General features: G+C 57.2%; 1 protein-coding gene across 1 annotated transcript in view; it reads right to left on the reverse strand.

Moving 5' to 3' along the window:
• The window catches only part of ARNT2 (aryl hydrocarbon receptor nuclear translocator 2), a 115619-nt gene that overhangs the window by 88697 nt on the left and 6471 nt on the right, over positions 1-20451 (reverse strand). Inside the window, exons 3-4 of the mRNA XM_040642888.1 lie at positions 12973-13186; positions 9066-9279 (exon numbers count right to left, since the gene is read on the reverse strand). Of these exons, the coding sequence (XP_040498822.1) occupies positions 9066-9279; positions 12973-13186 (428 nt within the window). The remainder of the gene's footprint in view (positions 1-9065; positions 9280-12972; positions 13187-20451) is intronic.

Genomic DNA, 20451 nt, shown 5'->3' on the forward strand with positions numbered 1-20451 from the left:
CGGCAACATCTGGGAGAAGAGATCTAAGCAAGCTGCGGTTTCCCGCGGGAAAGCCACTGTGACAATACGAAAAATCGCCAGCCCCCGGCTCTCAGACTTCAGCCTCATGTGCGTTTACCGAGCACCTCGGGCAGCACGACTCCAAACGCCTTCTCTGGTCGCCCAAGTGTTTGCTACACCCCTGGGCAATTTCCAAGGGGCCGAAATCAAATAAACATGCTTTTCTTGCCACTGAGACACTTTATTTCTATTTCAAACAACAGAAACTCAATAACACTGTTAATAGCTGACTCAGATAAAAATCAGGATTTTTTTTTCTTTTTTTTTGCTCCATTTACGTGTGTTACCTAATAAGGCAAGAAATGAACTGCTGAACGTGTTTTGGATTTCAGACTCTGGCATCGGCCCAAGGACGAAGCCCGGGTGTTGCAAAGAAAATAAGCTAGATATTTGCAAGTATGGTTTTCATGAAGTTACCTTCATGACTGACAGTTGGAAAGAGACGGTCTTTTTTCCAGAACTGATATCACAAGGGTGGGCTTCACAGTTCACAGAACCCCTGAGGGACCAATTATCCGCCTGCCATTCTTCCCCCGAAGGACTCAACTGCGCGGCCGAGGTTGACCTGGTTTGGCCCTCGCCCTCTTCTGCAATGTGTCCCGAAGGAGGCCCAGCTGCCTGGAACGGGCTGAGACTGAACGCAGACCCGGGCCGGCTGCTCTCCCAGGCGCGCATGATCCAGGCCGTGCACGCCGGGCTCTGCGGCATCATGTGCAGTGGGGCTCATTTCTGCTCTAGCCTGGGTCCTCTAGCCCTCGGCGCCTTGCTCTCCTCCTGCTCTGTGCCAGAGCATGCCAGCTGCCAGGCTCGCAAACCTCCTCCCAATCCTAGTGGCCAGACTGTGACCCTTGGACTTGCAGAGCGAGGTCCGGGGCTGGTGCAGGCTGGGGGAAAGGGGGAGCAAGGAGAGGACAGCAAGCTCCAGAGACCGCTCCTCCTCCCCCGGCTCTCCCCATACTCTCCATGGCCCTGCCCGAGACCTCCTGCCAGGAGCAGCAGTTGAAGGATGTCCCCAGCCCTAGTGGCTGCCAGCCCCCAGCCACACCTTGCCGAAGTCTTTAGTGCAAGCTTCTCAAACATGTACGTGCATATAAATCCCTTGGGGGGTTTCATGAAGATGTCGGTGCTGAGTCAGGCCCGCTGGGATGGGGCCTGTGATTCCGCATTTCCACAAAGCTCCCAGAGGTGCAGGTGCTGCTGGCCCGCAGAGCACCCCTACATCTTACCGGGCTTCACCTTCCAAGTACAAATACGTACTTGCCTTGAGGTTCACAGCTAATATGACATTTCACAAAGCCTTTTACATTGCCACCTTTCTCAGGAGGAAAGTTACAGTCAGAGATGAAAAACCCAACAAGGGTCAACAGAGGTGGACTTGGTCCAGGTGACGTGGGGTCGAGTCCCAGGACAGGGTAGAGTCCCAGGACGGTGGCCCCAGACCGGCGGTTCTCAAACTTCCAGCATGCATCAGTACGACATGGAGGGTGAGTCGAAATACAGATTACAGGGCCCTCCAAGCTCCCGGTCCAGTAGGTCCGGGTTCCCACCAAGACTGAGCGTCCCCGACAGGCTCACAGGTGACGCTCAGGCAGCAGGACCAGAGATCACACTCTGAGAAGCACTGCACGAGATCATGCAGGACCCCGAGGCCTGAGCTCTGACACCGTCCACCACCTGTGCGCCCTGAACCCCACTGAGCACTGCCCACCTGCCCCGTGTCAGGGCCGCGCCAAGGCTTCCGAGGCTTCTTTGTATCCAGACACCCTGAAGACACAAAGGCTTTGTTTTCACTGACAGCGAGATCCACTTTGTAACACCTGCTGGGCCTCAGCTGTGTGGCCCCGGGCACCTGCCAGGGAGCCCCAGCTTCACGCTCCTCTCCTGTGATCTGGGGTCAACAGGCCCCTGTGCACAGGACTGTGACGAGGCGACAGAAGCAAGGGTTCTCAGCCCAACCCTGCGCATCATAGCCACCCAGGAAGCTTTTCCAGAATAACCATGCCCAGCACCATCCCCAGAGCCTGGGCGGGCATTCCTGTCACACCTCCCCGTGTGACTGGTTCTAATGCTCAGCCAGGGTTGATGCCCACTAAAGTGGTTTAAAAACGAAGAGCGCTCATGACAGTTGTTAATATTCTGCTGTTAGGATGAATGAGAAATACAAGCTCAATGCACCCAGAGTCCCGCAGGTGTCTCCTGTCCCAGACAAGCAGGGACACTGGAGCGGATGACCAGCGTGAACGGCTCACAGACACAACGATGACAGGTCAGTGAGCAGAGCTGCCTGCCCAGGGTCCCCGCTGGCCTGCTCTCATGAGCTGCTATCTGGGTCCAGAGCAGGGCCCAGCCAAGTCCTGTGACCCAAGGCTGAAGGCATCTCTGGACTTCGGGCAATGGGGAAGCTTAATCACAGCTGATTGGGACTTGTGACTCATGCACGAGGGGCTTTCCGGACAAAGCCCTCGGGGACCCACATGGCCCGGGCTCTCCTCAGATTATCACAAAGACTCTGGGCTGGAACAGCTAGGAAAGGGGGGGTCCATTCATTCAACAGCAGCTGAGAACTCCTGTCTCTCCTGTCTCGGGTGGGGAAGGACCGGCTGCATCCCACAAGTCCTTTCTACGGCTGTGCAACCAGGTATTTGTTGAATAGATACCTACACGGTTCAATGAATGAGCAACTGGATAAAGAAAGGGAGGGAGGGAGGAAAGGAGGGAAGAAGTGGGGGGGAGGAAGCTGAGGGGGAGGGGGAGTAGGGAAGGAGGGAAGAATTAATCCTGCCGTGGCTCACAGGCATCTCCAGCAGCACGAAGTGCTAACCACTGCGAAGTTTTTCCCTATATTGAACCAACGCTGACTCCGTTCTCTGAACAAAGAAAGAACAGAGCGCAGAGGTGTGGTGGGGGGGACGGACCAAACAAACCTGGCTCCTTACCGTCCATGCAGCACCCTTTCCCACACTCGCGGCGCAGCCGGGTTGCTGGGCGCTTCCTACACAGGGCAGCGCTCCAGGTTCCGGGTGCGAGGTCTCCAGTTTCTGCTCCCTGCGGGATCAAGGTTTGCCGGAGCTCAGAGGCCTCGGGCAGGGGTAAGGGGGGAGCTGGGGAAGGCCATGGACACGGAACTTGCTCCCTCTGGGCTCCCTCGGGCAGCTCACTGTGCTGCTTGCCCTCTGAACCCCACCCCTTGGGGCAGGATCACTTGGAAGCCCTGGGACTCTGCTCAGCTCCCCTCCTTCCCCATAGTGCGTGGGCTGGAGCACGGGTCACTCAGACATGCACAAGAGATATTTCTCCAGCAAACCACCCCCCAAACTTTTATCTGATCCCTCCCAACTTCCATACCTGACATCAGCTCCACCTCCAACTTAGGAGCCTGTAACCCAAATATCCCGAGCATTCCCCGGAAGATGAGAGTGTGCTCCTGCGTCTGGTAGAAAGCCCCATCCTTCCCCGTTAAGGCTCACCTCTAACACCACAGAGGGCAGCTCTCCCAGCCAGCCAGCAAGCCTTCCTCCCATCAGTGACAGTGCCCGATCTCCCGCAGGGAATGGCCTCCCCCTAACTTTTAGGCCCACGTGCCTGTGGTAGAGACGCTGGCCTCACACCCTCGCTGAGACTCCCTCGCCACTGGAACTGGGCAGGGCAGGTGGCCCACGCGGAGCCCAGAGAGCCGGTGGTGGGATATTTGCTGGAACTGCTGGAGAAGGCGATCTGTTTCTGCTGGTGTTGCTGAGCGACGATTGAAAGCTCGGAGCTGCTAAGAAACCCCTCTGTTGCGTGAGAAGGGCCTGCCTGAGGATCCGCCCTGCCCAGGCAATCCCCCCTCTGGGCACGGTGTCTACCCTGAAAGACTTGCAAAGGAATCTCAAAGAGGTGTCTGCACGCCATGTTCACAACAGCCAAAATACAGAAACCAGCCCGATGCCCACTGATGGAGACAGCACACGTGGTACACACGTACAGTGGAAAATCATTCAGCCGTGGAAAATCATTCAGCCTTAGGAAAAAAAAAAAAGGAAAACTTACCATTTGTGACAATATGGATGAACCGTAATGCTAAGTGACAGGATCCTGTCACAGAAAAAGTACTGCCTGATTTCCCTTCCGGAGAAATCTAAAGTAGTCAACTCAAAAGCGGAGAACAGAACGGCAGTTTCCAGAGGCTGGGGACGAAGAACTGGGGAGTTGGCGCTTACTGGGTACAAAGTTTCAGTCATGCCAGGGGGAGAAGTTCTAGAGTCTGCTGGGCAACACAGTGTCCGTCGTTAACAATGCAGAAATGCCTGCTTTAAAACACGGTAGGAGGATAGAGCTCATGTCCAGTGTTCTTATGCAAAAACAGAAGAAGAAAGAGAGAGAGAAAAGGGAAAAAACCACAAAAAACCCCACGAGGAAATGTCTGCTGGTGCCGGATATGCTCGGCACCTTGACGGCGGTGACGGTGTCGTGGGTGGGCGCGTATGTCCACACTCATCGAAACGCACGCACTGAACCTGGGCGATGTTTCGTGCATCAGCGTGCCTAAAACGACAAAGCCAGGGGACGGAGGAGAAGGTGTCCAGCCCATTCTTGTTATCTACCGTAGTTTCGTTTTATCGTCACGGCAAACACCGAGTTAGCAAACTCTGAGCTGTTGCTCCAGGGAAGACAGGTTCCTGCCAGCCTCCGGGCGCGGCACGGTCGTCGCCCCGTGGGTACAGAACCGTGTCTTACGTGTGCTTCTGTGTAGAAACCTTACCTGATACGGCTGCTCCGTTACCCCCGAACTGCTGGCCACCAGCACCGTGCCTCACGTCTGCGAGCAGCTGCTCCGACACGTGACCCCCCACCCCCCACCACACAGCACAGCCACAGCACTTCAGCCTGCTCTCGAGGGTCATCCTGAACTGCCAGATCACCAACAAACATCACAAAAATGCAAACAACAAGGCACGAAATACACTGGAAGAAGAGTGCTGATTTCCAGCGAAAAAAGGGCTGGAACAAGAGGACAGAGCATCATCTCCTTTGACCTTGGCTAGAAACACGTGCACCCGTGACTCCAGTCCTCACCCCTCTGGGCACGGGTGCAAATGCCCGTGAACGCTCCCTGCATACTGAGTTGGGGTTACAACAAATTTTGCTAAGAGGCAAATTCGCAAGTATGAAGCTCCGGATAACGAGGAATGACTGTTACCAGTGTCTGATCCCTATCTGTGTCTGAAGCCGGAAGCCCCTTCCAGGGATGTGAGCCGATCCAGGTCCTTTTCACTAAGCCAGTTGGGGTTGGTTTTCCGTCACTGAACCCAAGCTGGCTGCTCAGGCACTTTCCTGTAAGCACAGAAGTCTCTGGGGGCCCCTGGGGGCTCAGTCGGTGAAGTGTCTGCCTTCGGCTCAGATTATGATCCCGGGGTCCTGGGGTCGAGTCCGGAATCGGGCTCCCTGCTCGATGGGCCACCTGCTTCTTCCTCTCCACCGCTTGTCTCTGGGAGGAAGGCACCACCCCCTGATGGCCAGCCCCTAGGACCCTCTAGAACCCGCGTCCTCAGCGTTCCATTCACACCTACGAAGGGAGAGTCCCATCGCCGCCAGGCACTGCTGGTGGACAGAGCCTCGAGATTTACACGGTTACTCAGCTTGAGATGACGGGTCCCTTTCACCCTCCTGCCAGGACTAGCCCTTGAGAGGAGTGGGCTCTTACGAGCCACAGCGAGAGCACCTCCACAATGCCCACCTCGGCCCACCACCCACCCAAGTCCTAGGGAAAGGACATGCTTTCTCAGGCTCCTGGGCATCCGGGGCCGATGCCACCCGTCTCCCCACAGGCCATGCCAGCAGGCGAGCAGGCCCACGGGGCAGGGTGCCACGGGGCCCGTGGCCTTGAGTGTAGTTCTTCATCCTCCAGCTTCTCCTCCAGCTCCCCCCATTTCTTAAATCAGTGCATTCAATTCTACACGGGGGTGGTGGGCAAGAGTGGAGAATGGGAGCTGGGAATTCCCTGGGCGGGGAGAGGGGAAGGAGGGTCAGGAAGGGAGACCCAGAACGGGATCTCGAGCTGCCTGCCCGGCTCCTTCTCTATCTGCAGCGTTGCTGCGGGTGAGGGCTCCACCTCTCCCCGCCTGGATGAACCCAACAGACGGAACCCGGCCCACGCCGCCGCAGGATGCCCCCCACGAGACGTCATCACCGCCTCTGCGGCGGGAACAGGGTAACTCCGCTGCCACCTCCACTGTAGTCCCTGCAACTCTGCGCAGAACTGTGGGCCCGCAGCCACGAGGCGACTCGCCCCCTCCTACCAAGCCCCCTCAACGTCCGCAAGCCAGCACAGGCCACCTGCAGGTCCCACAGACCAGGCCTAACTCTCTGCCACTGAGAGGCTCAGAGAGGCCAGGCTGAGCCCCCCATGACCCCCACAGACCCGCCTGGCCCCCTGCCCCACGCCCTCCCGCCCTGACCCCCAGCAAGGCCCACAATGAAGGGACAGGAGAGCTTGAGACTCCGTCCAATGACCAAAGGCATCAAATCATCCCTGGGGTTTGTTATTCTGAGTTTTAGTACAGCTACGTGTTGGCTGGTCACAGAGCCCAGCCCCTGCCGCCTGTCCTGAGCGCCCTCCAAACCACAGCCTCCCGCTGCACTGAGCTCTTCCAAGCTCCCCGCCGGGTCTATGAGCTTTTAGGCTGTCTGTGCTGGGAGTCACAGCACACCTCTCCAGCTCTGGGAGAGCCAGTCCCCTCGTCCTCCCTGAGCACGGAGCCCCTCCCCAGCCTGCCCTGCTCCCTCGGACGAGGAGCTCAAGCAGAAGGAGGCTCAGAGGCCTCGCTGGTCAGCGTCCACCAGGTCTTCTGGCTTCTTGGAGGAATGCCTCTAGTACACCAGCTCTGGCGGCCAGGGCCACCGTCCAGGGCTTACCCCGAGGACACTCTGTCCAAATGGGGTCCACACTGACCCTTTAAACTCTGCCAGACACATGAAAGCTTCCCATGGACAGAAGGGTCCACTCTGCTCTGCTGAGTCAGTTAGCTAAACCCATGGCCAGAGCCTGACCTCCCCCTGACCATCACTCCCCCCGCCATCTGCCAGGGCTCCTGACTGGGTTTCAAAAAGCCACATCCTGTGGTCAGACACAGAAGTCTAGGGAAAGACGGCTCTTTCCGGAGAAGGTGATTTCAGCTGTCAACAGTTCCTGGCTGATTTATTTTCCTTTTCATATCCCTCTGGAATGCTTAACTTTGTAAGGTGCCTTCCTTAGAATTTCTATATGGAGCTCTCTAATTCGGCTCAAGGCTGGGACAGCAGAGTGCGTCTCTCTGAGTCTGTCTTAGCGCCGTTGTTTGACCTATGCATGGAGCTCGGTGCCAGGCCAGGTGTCACCATTGCGGAGACGCAGAGGTGAGCACAGCACAGACCCCGTCCTCACACCTTAACCCCCGCCCTCCCCCTCCTTTAATACGCACTGACACCAATGCCGAGAACGCTACTAGTATCGTCCAGAAACAGCTGTCCTTCTGTCACTTCTGAAAATACGCAACTCAGTCTTATCAGGGGTGTTAGGGGCTGGACTGGGTCCCCTCAAAATCAGTATAGTGAAGCCCTAACCCCCAGAACCTCAGAACGTGACTGTATTTGGAGATGGGGCCTTTAAGGAGGTGACTGCTGTTCGACAAAGCCATGAGAGTGGGGCCCTAATCTCCTATGACTGGTGTCCTGACAGGAGGAGAGAGACATCAGGAGTGCTCGGCCACACAGCAGACCCGAGAGGACGCGGCGAGCAGGTGCCACCCCTAGGCAAGGAGAGAGGCTCAGGAGAAGCCCAACCTGCCAACGTCTGGATCGTGGACTTCGAGAGTCCAAAACTGTGAGAAAATACAATTCTGCTATTGAGGCCACCTTCTGTGGTATGTTTTTATGGGAGCCCGAGCAGACTATTGCAATCGGCACAACAATGACTCCCTCACTCACCAGGCTTCGGCTGAACGCCTACCAAGCACACAGCGTCGAGTGAGGCTCAGCGGGCAGACACAGAAGCGAACACAGACCCAGCGGAACGCACATGCTACAGCGCCGTCGGCCCTAACACTTGCTTAGAAAAGGCAAATGTGTTCCAGTGTGATTGCTCTATGGGGGATCAACTTGAGCGTAATGTGAATTTTGTGTCTGCTCATGAACACAGAAAAGTGCATCCGGCCAAAGGGGACCACACCGGCCCACAAACGCACACACCTCGGACACCTGCCAGCTCCCCCAGTTGCCATGTGTTACGAGCCACCCCATCCGTATCTGCTGTCACAACTCTCCTTTGACTTCTAACTTCACAGGACTATCCTTGTACCACCACACACAAACACACAGGGGGCAACCCTTCCAAGACTCACCTCCACAAGTAAATTTCACGCCAGTCTCAAGGTCCAGAGTCACACTTATGCTTGTATTTATGAATTTCTTAATCATTTAATGTATAAAATTATGCTCCCATTTCTACTCGGTTCCTATTCTTATTTTTATCTGTCAGTGATTCATTCTTGACTGTGTGGTCCTAACCCATTTCTTCCCCATGAGCCCTGTAGTTTTATCTCAAGAGTTTGTATACTGCAGGGATTTTCAGCAACATGCATGTGGCATGATGGCAGAACTGACTGTATTTAAATGTTCCAATAACAACTCCATGGCAGGGAATTAAAGCCGAGGTAATAAGCACCTATAATCAGGATCACACATAATGAAACACTTGAGACATAAATCTCATTACAGAATAGATGGTTCTGGCTAATGTATCAATATCGCCTCCTAGTGACAACATCCCCTAATTGCAGGTAAAATATAGAAAAAAATGGATTTAAAAAATTCACGTACTAAAAATAAATTTTTTAAATGTTACAGGTAAATGAAGCCATTACACAAACCAAGTCAAATATAGGCCCTCACCTTTAGGCAGCTTTTTCTGACCTGAAGCTCCCTGATCTGTTTACTGAAAGACATTGGTCTCCAGGGTCAAAGAGCCTCACAGAGGGAGCCACACTGACCTGTCATCGAGTTTTCTGAAGTGCACAGCTGCTCTCTCAGCTTCTCCACATCGTCGGGATGCACCTGTTCGTACAGGGTGCTCCCAAACCACTCGGACTGGGGCTGGTTCAGAACGGGGGTGACGGAGTCAGACACGTAAATCACTCGTCCTGTCTCTGCCGCCACTACAAACAGAAATCCATCGGCTGCTTCGAGGATGAGGTGCTTCAGTTCCTGGGAAGAAAAGATCGAGATGAGGACAGAGCATGGACAAATCCAGTCTAATCAAATTTTCACATCAGCAACTTTCAACTTTTGTTCCCTCACTGTGATACACACATAGTTTTAGAAACTTTGATTGTTTTTTTTTAATTGAAAAATTAGCTTAAAAACGCACAAAGCTTGTCCTACTCTAAGATACAGCTACTGTAAAGACTGTTGGCCCTGATTTAACTAGCCCTCTCTTAGGGAGAGAGCAAACTTTCAGCCCAGGGGGGATGGAAAGCAAGCAGTGATAACCAGAATGTGTCGGGCTGCCAGAGGTTTGAATAGCCTCACCTACTCTTCAAACTGTTGTCACGTCATGGGGGCACAAGAAGAGCCCAGCACACAGTGCCCAGTACAAAAGGTGCGGCTGGAAGGGAGGGAAGGGGAAGAGAGAGTGGAGAGCGGGAAGGACAGTCTCCCAGCCACTGCTCCCGCACTGTGGTGTACCCCACCCCCTCTCTTCCTGCACTCTGAGCTGAATGCTGGCGGTGCGCACAAGAGTCTCCCGTACATCAGCACACCTGTCAAACCTCCGGAACTCCCAAGACTCTCAGAGCAATGCCGACGGGCAGCCGGGCACACACCATTGTCGATCTCAGTTCACAGTGAGATAGAGGTTAGTGGCACCAGCCCCGGGGTCACATTGACTCACCAGGCTCATGACTGTCAGTAAAGGCAAGAAGGAAGCTGCTTGCAATCAATGAATGGGCAGCAGGAAGCCCTGCCATCGTCCCCAGAGGCAGGAATGGAGCCAAGTCAACTCTGTTAAAAGAGGTCTTTTCTTTGCCTGAAGGCAGCTCAAGTGTGGCTGCCAACCGTGTCATTCTCACATCAAGCTCGATGCAGTGGGTTCCGTTCCTCTAGGGACTGAGGAGCTAACTCCCCCACATGCCCCTGCGCCCACAGGTGTGCTCCGAACGCCCCATACGCTGATGATGTTCCAAAGAGCCAAAGTCAGCAGTTGGCAAACACTGCTTGCTGGGAATCCTCTGTTCGGATGTCACCTGACACAGAAGCCTCACGGGAACACCAATTATGCACCAGCTGCACAGACGCAAAAGGAGACTCTGACGCCACTGGCCTGGCCTCAGCGTGCTCCAAGGACCCAAAGATCAGAAAACGGGGTCTGCTGGTGAGCAGAATCTGGGGAGCTCTGAGCCCTTGGCTGGGTCAGAATGCTTACGTCCTCTGCCTGGGAACCTAGGGCGGAAGGAGACTATACAGCATTTCCTAAGGAAAAGTTTATTTTGTCCATTTCTCTTGCTTTGCGCTTCTGCTGATCCATGTCTCCCGGCCGCTCACTTAGTTCAGAGAATGGGTCAGCAGTTTTATTTTCAGTGTTGGAAGTCCTTCCAACAGGAAGGACCGTAAAACACGGAGCAGGATGTCTGGGAAAGCAGCGAATGCTGTGTGCTGGGGGACAGGGGCAGAGGCTGAGCGCTGAGGCAAGGTTTACAGGATGGAGCCTCACCTTCATCACGGCCCCTCTGTCTACACCCCCCACCTCCACCCCCCAGTGTTGTCTTCTGGGTCCCGAGCCTGCACTCTCCAGTTAAACCAGTGGGAAGGCTCTCACCCACGGCTCTGAGCCGTGCACCTCGGGCATGTTACCACCCTCGGCCTCTGTGTCTTCCCATGGTTCTTCTCAGTGGGACTTTGTGAGGTTAAGTGAGGTCTTGTCAACTATCACATGATTTCACTCATATGTGGAATTTAAGAAGCAAAACAAGAGGATCACAGGGGAAGGGAGGGGAAAAGAAAACAAGGCGAAATCAGAGAGGGAGACAAACCATAAGGGAGTCTCAACTCCAGGAAACAAACTGAGGGCTGCTGGAGGGGAGGGGTGGAGGGTTGGGGTAACTGGGGGATGGGCACTGAGGAGGGCATGTGATGTGATGAGCACTGGGTGTTATATGCAACTGATGAATCACTGACCTCTACCTCTGAAACTAATAATGCACTATACGTGAATTAATTGAACTTAAATTTAATTTAATTTAATTTAAAAAATAAAAATAAATGAGGTCTTATGTGTGGAGGCTTGGTAAGGGCTTAGCACACAGTCAGTGCTTAATAGATGCAGCTGCTGTTAACATCAACCACGTGCCAAGGAACCAAGGGAGAAATATGGGCTGGACGCGTACGATTTGCATGACGGCCTTCTCTCCTCGCTTCCTAATCCTCGGTCATAAAGATGAGGAGATTCATTTCAAACATGGACCCGGCAGGATTTTTGCGAGTTAAATGCAGATAAAAAGCACTGTTCTGACCCCAGCGGCTAGGGAGCGTGTAACACGTTTCTGTCCCCCCTTGGTTACACTACACCCCACAACCACAGGAGGTAGGGGCTACCCTTGCATCCACTAAGCCAGGCCCCAACCGCCAGGCTCCCGGTCCTCCCGGTCATGGTCACGGCACAGCCAGACCTCCTCACCCCTGCAAGGTGAGGCACCCGTGGCCCCCAGGATGGCGGAAAAGGACGCCTGTGCCACAGGGCAGGCAGTCACCCTTGTCCCCTCCTTTTCTGTCCTTTTTCCAAACCTCATCCCCCGCTGACCTGAACAGGTCCCACCTCCAGAGAACAGACGGTTCTGTCTCCAGACTCACCTTTCACTCCTGCCTCCCAGGCCCTGTCTTCACGTTCCCCTCGTGACAAGTCCCCACTGCCTGTCTCTCTGGGCGTGCTCTGGGGCCCCCTCAGAGCCCAGCGACGCCGGGGAGCCCCGGGGCGTGAACTCGTCCCTCACGTGGGGCTCTCCACCCTCCTGCCGCTCCTGAGCACCCCCGTCCTCACGGCCCGGCCTGCGCCCACCACCGCATGCCAAGTCCTTCCAGGTCCATCCTTCCGTGTATCCTGCAAAAGCCCTCGGGGTCAGGCAGGCACAAAGCTCCCGTTCGTTGCGGAGATGAGCCAACCGAAGCTTACAGCGCCTGTGGATCTGCCCTCCGCATGGCGCCCACAAGGGCAGAGAACAGAACACAGGCCTTCGGTTCACACGGCGGTTTGTAAATCTGTAAAATACGACACCCCCCCGCCCAGCCACGCCACGCCTTCGCTGTTCCCGGCTCTCAAAAGCCCCGTTCAGCTGTGAGAAGGGTGGCCTGGGCCCCAGCCCACCTGCGCCAGCTCCTGGCCCCACTCCGGGCCAATGGCTGACCCTTTCCAAGCCACAGCTTCCCTGTCTACACAGCAGGGACCCATGCCAGTGGCTTCTTCCTTGGCTAGAATGAGGGGTACCTGCAAAACTGCACAGAGACACAGGACCCCGGCTGGCTGGGAGCCCAGGTCGGCGGATGCCCGCCACGCGATCCTGTCACCGTGATCAGCACGGCTGTCCCAAACTGCCTCCGGCCGGGCGTCTGCACTGCCGCCCAGCAGCACGGGCGTCACACAGACCTTCCCCGGGTCGCACACAACGCACACCGATCCGACGCTGGGCGAATTGGTTCAGCGAGGCCTCGTGAACGTTTACAGAAACATAAAAGCAAAGGACACAAAAGTTGCACAAACTGCGGTGGGAAAGGAAGTAACATCTCCTGATCTCACCCGTCCTCTGCCTTTACCCCTTTCCCCGCAGAGCTTGTCTCATCCCGTGACAGCTCCCCGTCCCTTCCCAGAGACGCGGTCGGCCGAGCAAGGCCCGCGGGCCACACTCGTACCTGCTCCGTCAGGAAGGAGGGCTTGTAGGCGCCGTCGGTGGACTTGTTCCCCGTGCCCCGCATGGACTTCATGTGCGACACGGCCATGCGGAGGATGGTGAGCTTGTCGGGCTTGCGGGCCAGCGCGCTGCACGTGGGCACCATGTCCGACAGCTCCGTGATGTACTGCGTCATCTTGTTGCGCCGCCGCCGCTCGATCTCGCTGTGGTTCTCTCTTCCCGGAAGCACAAGAACAGGGCGGGGGAAAGAGACGCGTCAGAACAGGGGTCACCGCGGCACCGGACAAAACAGGGCGCGTCCGCGGGCGCCTCCCAGTGGCCGGTGCCTGCACGCACGCCGCACCGCACGGCGCTCTCCGCCGCTCCCGCTCTCTGCGCGGGGCGAGCGCACACGGGCCGCCACGGGCCTCCGTCCCCCTCTCGAAATGTGTCCGAGCCTTCCCATTGTTTCCACGCCCCCAAGTCCGCCCCTCTAAGCGCAGAGAATGAAGGCTCCGTCCTTCCGCCGCGGGAGGCGAACCAACACCCGCTCCGCCCGCACGCCGGGGCCTGCGCGTGGGGGCTCGTGCGCACACGCCAGCACGGATGCAGTCGCGGTGCGCGTGGGTGTGTGCTTTCCTCCGGCGCTAGCGTGAGAAGCTCCGCGCGGCCTCGCCATCCTCCCATCACTAAGGAGACGGCAGTGCCACAGGCAAACCTCTCTTCTAGGCCGCGCACGCAGGTGCACCCCTGGCTCATGAACCAGCCCATGGCCGACTAAAATTGAAAAAGCATTGTGAGGGATGACTGAATTGCATCTCTGTGATGTGTTAGGATGAAAACCTAGCAGGAAGGATGGGCAAATATCTGCATCTTGCCATCATTACCTTTAGGATGAAAAGAGTAAGAGTCAATTCAGCTCCACACCCCTGGCACCAAGCTGTTACTGGGGTTTAAAGAACGGTCTGGAAAGACACGAGACGTCTGCGGTAGGATTAAGGGTTTCACTGGGGCTCCGAGCAGGAGAGGGACACGAACAGCACACAAGAACAACGTGGGCAAGGCTGCCTGCCTGCCCCACATGTACCCTGTGGGCTGAACACCCATCTTTCCAACCGGGCAACAGACCGGCCATCGGGCACAAGCACACGTCAGCTGTGTGCCAGCCACGTACACTGAGGAGGGTCCCTGCACATGCCAGCAGGGGAAGGCGGGCCTGTAGCGGAGCTCACGGTGCTGGGGTGAGCTGACCTGTCCAAGCCGGCAGGCACCTTCCCCCACCATCCGAGGAGCACTGAGCCAGGCACTGCAGGGGATGGGACAAGAGGAGACAAGGATCGTCCACTCCCATCCTCCAGCAGCCAGGGGATTAACTAGGAGGGTGACACACACCTTGCACAGTGGAAATGAAGCCAGGATAGAGTTAAGTGCTGTGAAAGGCACGTGGAACATAAAACCACGGGGCAGAAGGAGAAAGGACAGAGGGGGCGGCCTAGGGGGCCACAGGGCTGGAGGGGCAGGCCAAGAGCCGGCAGCGGGACCAGGAGGTGTAGTCTGGGAGGAGACTAACAGGATCAAAAGGGCAGAGGCAGGCCGAATGGGGGGCAGGCCTCGGCCTGGAAAGCAGTGAGGAACGGGGAACATGAGAAGTGGGGATGCTGCCCAACCCCAGAGGGAAAGCTGGGAGAACCTGCGAGCTGCAGCTGGGCAGCCAGGGCAGGGCAGATGCCTGGAGGCAGCACCAGTGCCCCCGCTCCTCGGGGCAGACACCGGGGCAGGGAAGGACGCCCACTGTTTAGGAGAAATGGCTCTTGGGTAATTGGCTAGGGCTTGTTTACTGCGAGAAGAGAGGTAACCACAGAATGGGGGTGGGGGCAATCACAGAGAAAGAGGGCACTGGGTCGGGGGATTCCCGCATGCTCCAAGGAACGCTGGATCCTTCCCTGGGAGATACAGAACCTCCCCTCCCTCCTCTCCAGCACTCCAAAGTGGGTAAAGAAGTCGTGGGAGCCCATCCAGAACTGGCCTTCCTCACCAACCCCCTCCCTGTGCCCTGCACCGTGCACCTGTCATGGGAGGCGTGGGGGCGCTGGCCCTGGGACTCCAGGAAAGGCTGGGTGAGCTTGCTCAGGGCACTCTCCCCCCCCATCCCCCCGGGCTGGCTTGCAGACAGGTAGTAGACATTGTGCAGAAAATGCTGCCCAGGGCTGCAGAAGGGGGTATGATGCTGGGCAGGAAGTCTGGCCACTCAGGGACAGCAGTTATGATGCAGGGTGCAGCCTGTCCACTCCGCCCGCCCTGCACGTCTTCCCTCCCATCTCCTGCCCAGAGGCGCTCCTGAAGGCGAACGTGCGTCCTCCTCCCTGACAGCAGGAAGGGAGCTGTGTCTTGCTGGGCTCTCAGGGAACACCCTTCCTGTCCTGACCAGCCCTCCCTGGGCAGCAGGGCAGAACATCAGGAGAGCCGAGAGGCCCAAGGAAAGCCATTTTGGGCAGCCCCACAATGAGGCTGGCCACAGGCCCTGCAGGAGGACCCGCAGAGGCATATCCAGCTGAGAAGTTTCCTTGGCTTCCAAGTCTTCTCCAGAAGGTGTAAAGGATGTCCCCCCACCCCCACCCCCCGGGCAGGAGACAAGCGCCGTGCCCTCCGGGAGCCCTGCAAGGCAGTTTTCTGCAAGGCAGCTGGAAGGCACTCATGCATCTAGGCTGAAGACGAGGTTCCTGTGCAACACAGAGCTGGAGGCAGAGAAAGCCCCGGTCCTCCAAAGAGGGGCCAAGCCCAGCCTCTGATCACCCCCGCCCCCAGTGGGACACACCCTCCATGTTTATATAGCAGCTTCCAGCTCCCCAGGGCCTCAGCCATCACTGCATCTGATCCCCCCAACCATCCTCTGTGGAAGAGGGACCTGAGGCTCAGAGAGGTGCTGACTCCGCAGGACCTGAGCCAGGCTCCTCAATGGCGCGCCCCCTGGTCCTGGATCCAGAGCCAGAATGCCCCTGCCTGGGAGGCATCTCGGGGGAGGGAAATGCCTGGCCGCTTCCAGAGAGACACGGCTCAGGACAACTGATGACCCCAGAGATGCTTTCCTCCCCAAGAGAGTCCTGCTGTCATCCGGACACTGTCACTGCAAGTCAAGCTTCATCGCTGCAGGACAGAAGCCGAGGAGTGGACAGCTGGACAAGGTGAGAAAAGCAACAAAACCACAGGTGCCAAACATCTCTATGAATGGAAGACTGGCCCACATCGGCCTGAGGACAGAGAACGGGCTCCACCGGAAACAGATTTCGTTCCAAAGCCTCTTGGCCCTAATCCTAACTCCAACTGACGGAAACCAGACCTCCCAACCAAACTCCCTGCTCATCTGGTTGCTCGTGGGCCCCTCTTTGCCAAGGTCAACCCAGCTTATCTGCAACACCTTTCTGATTCATAAGATCCAAGGATGCTGAGGCACAGAGAAGTCTAGTAAGTCTGGGAATGTTCCTCTTGGAACAGGGTTTCTCAGGAGCCAGGGTCTCTCCTGGCTGTAAAGACAGCTCACATGGCCAATGCAGGTGTCCCACACGGGGTGGCCGATCAGATGACAGAGAACAACCCTCGCTGCTTCCTGGCCATCCTCCCCACGTCAGAAGTACTTTGAGCATCTTCCCACCTAGAACCAAAATACCCAGCTTTCTCAGCTATGATACAGCCTAAGAATTCTGGGAAACAACAACCCTCTACTTTGTCGGCCAAGACAGATTTCTCCAGGACACACCCACCACGCAAATTTCTCCCCTTATCAACGGGGCTTTAATCATCATATCTATAAATGAAAGAGGGTGGTAAACTCAGATGGAAGGATTAATACGAAAATATCACAATCTGTCAAACCAGAAAAAATGCACACGAGCGTAGATAACAGACAGAATCAAGCAGAAAGGACCAAAATAGGTGGGATGAAAATAGAAGGCCAGCCCTGTGGAAACCTGTCCATCACGGATATCCCTACTTTTGGACGATGGTAGAGGCTCACTGGTTAAGCGCTACAAAGCGTGAGCCGTAAGTCTGGCCTGGCGCGGCTGGGTGCTGCAGACGTCCCCGGGAAGAGACAAGTTACACAGACGGTGGGACCTCAGGACAGTCACTTAGACCCATTCGCGAAGGGTGAGAGAGCCCAACAAAACCCTCGGGGTTGGGGTTCCAAGCTTACAGGTCACCCCACGCCTGCGGCTGGGTTCACAGCCACAGACGGGAGAGCACCGGCCAGGTCGTTCGGATGTTTGGAGAAAAGGTACAGAGTGAGCCCCAGTACGGCAGAAATCAGGTTGATAAGCCGCAGTGACAAGAATGACAGGACTGGGAGTGAGTACTCGGCTGTTCCTAAGTTATAAACCTAACGACACAAGCACATGTCTGAGTCTCCACTCCTGTCTTTTAGGGAACCGCACACACGTGTATACATATATATGTGAATCACATGAAGGACGCGGCGTGTAGCTTTGACCGCTGGTGACAGCTCCGGGACGTCAGCCGTCCCACCTCTGCAAGAGTATTCACGCCACTCCCCAGGGGTGGCCGCTGACCCCAGCTGCGGGCACAGGCAGAAATCCCAGGACTCATCAGAAAATGTACCCCCGGAGTGGGGGCCGTGAAGGAGGGAAGATGGCCTGAACGCAGAGCGAGAGGAAGAGAGCTGGTCCCTCCTCCGGTGGGGCTGCAGGCCCTGCTGGGCGGGATGGGTGCTCACCGCCCCAAGTGGGCCAGGGGCACCCACACAGGGTCGGGGCCGGGGCGGCTCGTGCTGGCCCCCCGAGAGGGCCTGCCCCACTCCTAGCTGCCAGGGAGACTCATCTTTGGAGAAAGGCTTTCTGGTGTGTGATGGGTTTTCCCAGAGACAGAGAGCCCGTCACCCTCCACTGCGAGGGTCCGTGACCAGGCATCGGGAATTCTCGGAGGCGTCCGTGCTCAGGCTGCCCTCCCCAGACATGGCTCCAGGAGAAAGGTTGCTCTGCACCCCTGCTTCTCTTGGAAGAAGAGAAGGATCCCCCGTGGCACACAGTTCCCCGTCTCTACAACCCTCGAGGCCCCTGTCACTGTCACCCATGGGCTGCACACACAGACACTGCACGGCGCGGGGGCCTTTCACCAGCACGCCTGACAGCCTAGCCTCAACGTGAGGGACAGGGAGCTCACCCTCTGTCCCCGCTCCCCTTCCCAGGCGCCGTCTCTCCTCCAGTAGACCTCTGCCAACCCTCCCACGGCTGCAACGTCCCCTGTCTGCACACGGCTCCCATCTGCCCCAGCTGCCGGGGGACCGGACTGCTCCTGCGCTGCGGGCCCACCCTCCGTCCCCGGCCCCTTCCTCGTCCGGCGGTGGGCAGAGGCTGACGCTGCGTCCTAGGCAGGAGTCTGGGGTGACCCAGGGTGGATTCAAAGGACACCGGCAGAGGAAGGGATGGAGGACGTGAGAGCCGACTGGCCGCTGCAGACGGTGGCTCCCTTCTGCGAGCGTCCAGTTGTCCTTCCCTCTCTCGGGATCCACCCTCACTCCAGCCGCCCTGGAGCCGGGCCCAGCACTCGGCCTCTTCAGCTGCCCTCCCCTCAACGCCAACCGCCTGGGCGTCTGTCCGTCTGCTGCACCTCCCTGTCACCCAGCCCCACCTCCGTGGGAAGTGGGCATCCCCTGTATGGAAGCAGCTGGCTGTCACGCTAAGAAAATGACTGACTTACTTCCTATGGGACTGTGGCCATATTTCCCGAAGGAAAACTGAGACTTGAGGTCTGGCAATGGGCAGGACGATGGACTTTCAGACCACCCTCGAGGAAGGCTGGGAAAGCTGGCTCAACAAACATCCGGGGACGGTAGGCACGGCTCAGCACCCTGGTCAGCCTGAGTCACAAAACTGTGCCGGGGGCCAGCCTGCACCTCAGCCACCCCGCCTGGCGGGGCCGCCCTGGAGGGGCTTCTCGGGGCTGACTGCAAGCAGGGGACAGGACAGATGCGGCCCCAAGGTGGGCCGTGCCCCACGCTGGCAGGAGACCACCTGCAGTGGACTCCCCACCCCTCCCCTGCACGGCAGCCGCGGCCACTGGCCCTGTGTAGGATGGGGGTGGTCTGTGCCGGTGGCCCCAACCCTGAGCCACTCAGGTGCACGCACCGGCTGACAGCCACCCCACTAGGAGACGGTGGTGCGACCCCGGGACCCTACAAACGCACCCTAGAAGCAGCAGCGTATGTTGCAAACACACCCCGTCCTCCCCTCTTGTTTCTAACGCGCGGAGGGAAGGTTGTGGCTTGCAGAAGCCTCGGGCTGAACCCTGACGGGGTGACATGAGACGTGCTGACAGCCTCATGGGACCGTTGCCTAGAGGCTAAGGTTTGGTTCTTGACGAGGGGCCTGTGGACAATGAGCGCTTTGTGTCCTGTGCCATGATTTCAGGGCCGACACCGACCTTCGATGTCAAGCGAACGGCACTCCGCGTCTCCCCTCCTGTCTGTCCTGAGACCCCAGGATCCTCATTTCCTGAGCGTGACACGGTCTGGAATGTTATCTCAAGGGGGGTCCTGATCCAGAGACGTCAAGAGTCGTCTTTTCCTAGGAAGGGGGGCTGCGTGAGGCGAGCACGGACGAGGACAGGGAGGCGCGTGTCCTCACTTCCAAGGCTAGTTCTGTTTCGGGAACAAAGCGCTCCCTGCACTTAGAGCTTTTCCCAAGAAACGGGTGACACGTGAGCTGGGGCTCTGTCGGCACCGAGGGACAACTTCCCACGCCTCTGTTACCGAAACTCCCGTCTCGTTCTGATTAGAAACCCCGGGGTCATTAGAGAGCAGAGCATTGTCTGTGTCCTCCCTGCTGTCCCCGGCACACGGTATGTTTCCCACGGACGTGCAGACTCCGGGAGGCCCCGGGCGCGGCAACGGGACGCCTGTGCCTCTGGGTTGGGGGGGGAGCGCGCTCAATCACAGCTACTGCCGCGGGGGGAGCAGACTGTGCAGGTCCATGGGCCTGGGGCCCCCCGGGGACATCGTTCTCCTAAGAACTTCGAAACAATAACCCAGGCCATCAGTCTAAACTGTGAAGCGCAGACAGCAGAGGAGGGGACCCATCACCAGGGGCGGGTTTTCAAGTGCATCAGCAGCCAGGAAGTAGGACTGCCGGGAGGTGGGGACGAACGTGAGTGGACCGAGGACAGAGGGGCGCTTTGCTAACATCGATGGAATGATCTGGGCCTCTCTCTCAACACTCCCAAACCTCTTACCCTCTTGCTTAACTTCAACAGAACAAAACCCTGAAGAAAAAAAAAGGGGGAAAGAAAAAAGAAAGAGAGAGAGAGAAAGAGGAACGGGCCGAGGGGCTGTGCCTGTCTTACTATACATGACGCACTGACTGCCACCAGCCCCCACGGTCCCCTGTCCTTTCTGGGGCATGGTCTGCACTGAGGTCAGCCCCCCGAGTCTTGTTCCCATGCCGTCACGTGGCCGGTGAGGACACGGCTCTGAGGACCTCACGGTGCAGTCTTA

This window comes from Ursus maritimus, unplaced genomic scaffold (genome assembly GCF_017311325.1).
Source record: "Ursus maritimus isolate PB19 unplaced genomic scaffold, ASM1731132v1 scaffold_27, whole genome shotgun sequence".
Taxonomy (NCBI): Eukaryota; Metazoa; Chordata; class Mammalia; order Carnivora; family Ursidae; genus Ursus; species Ursus maritimus.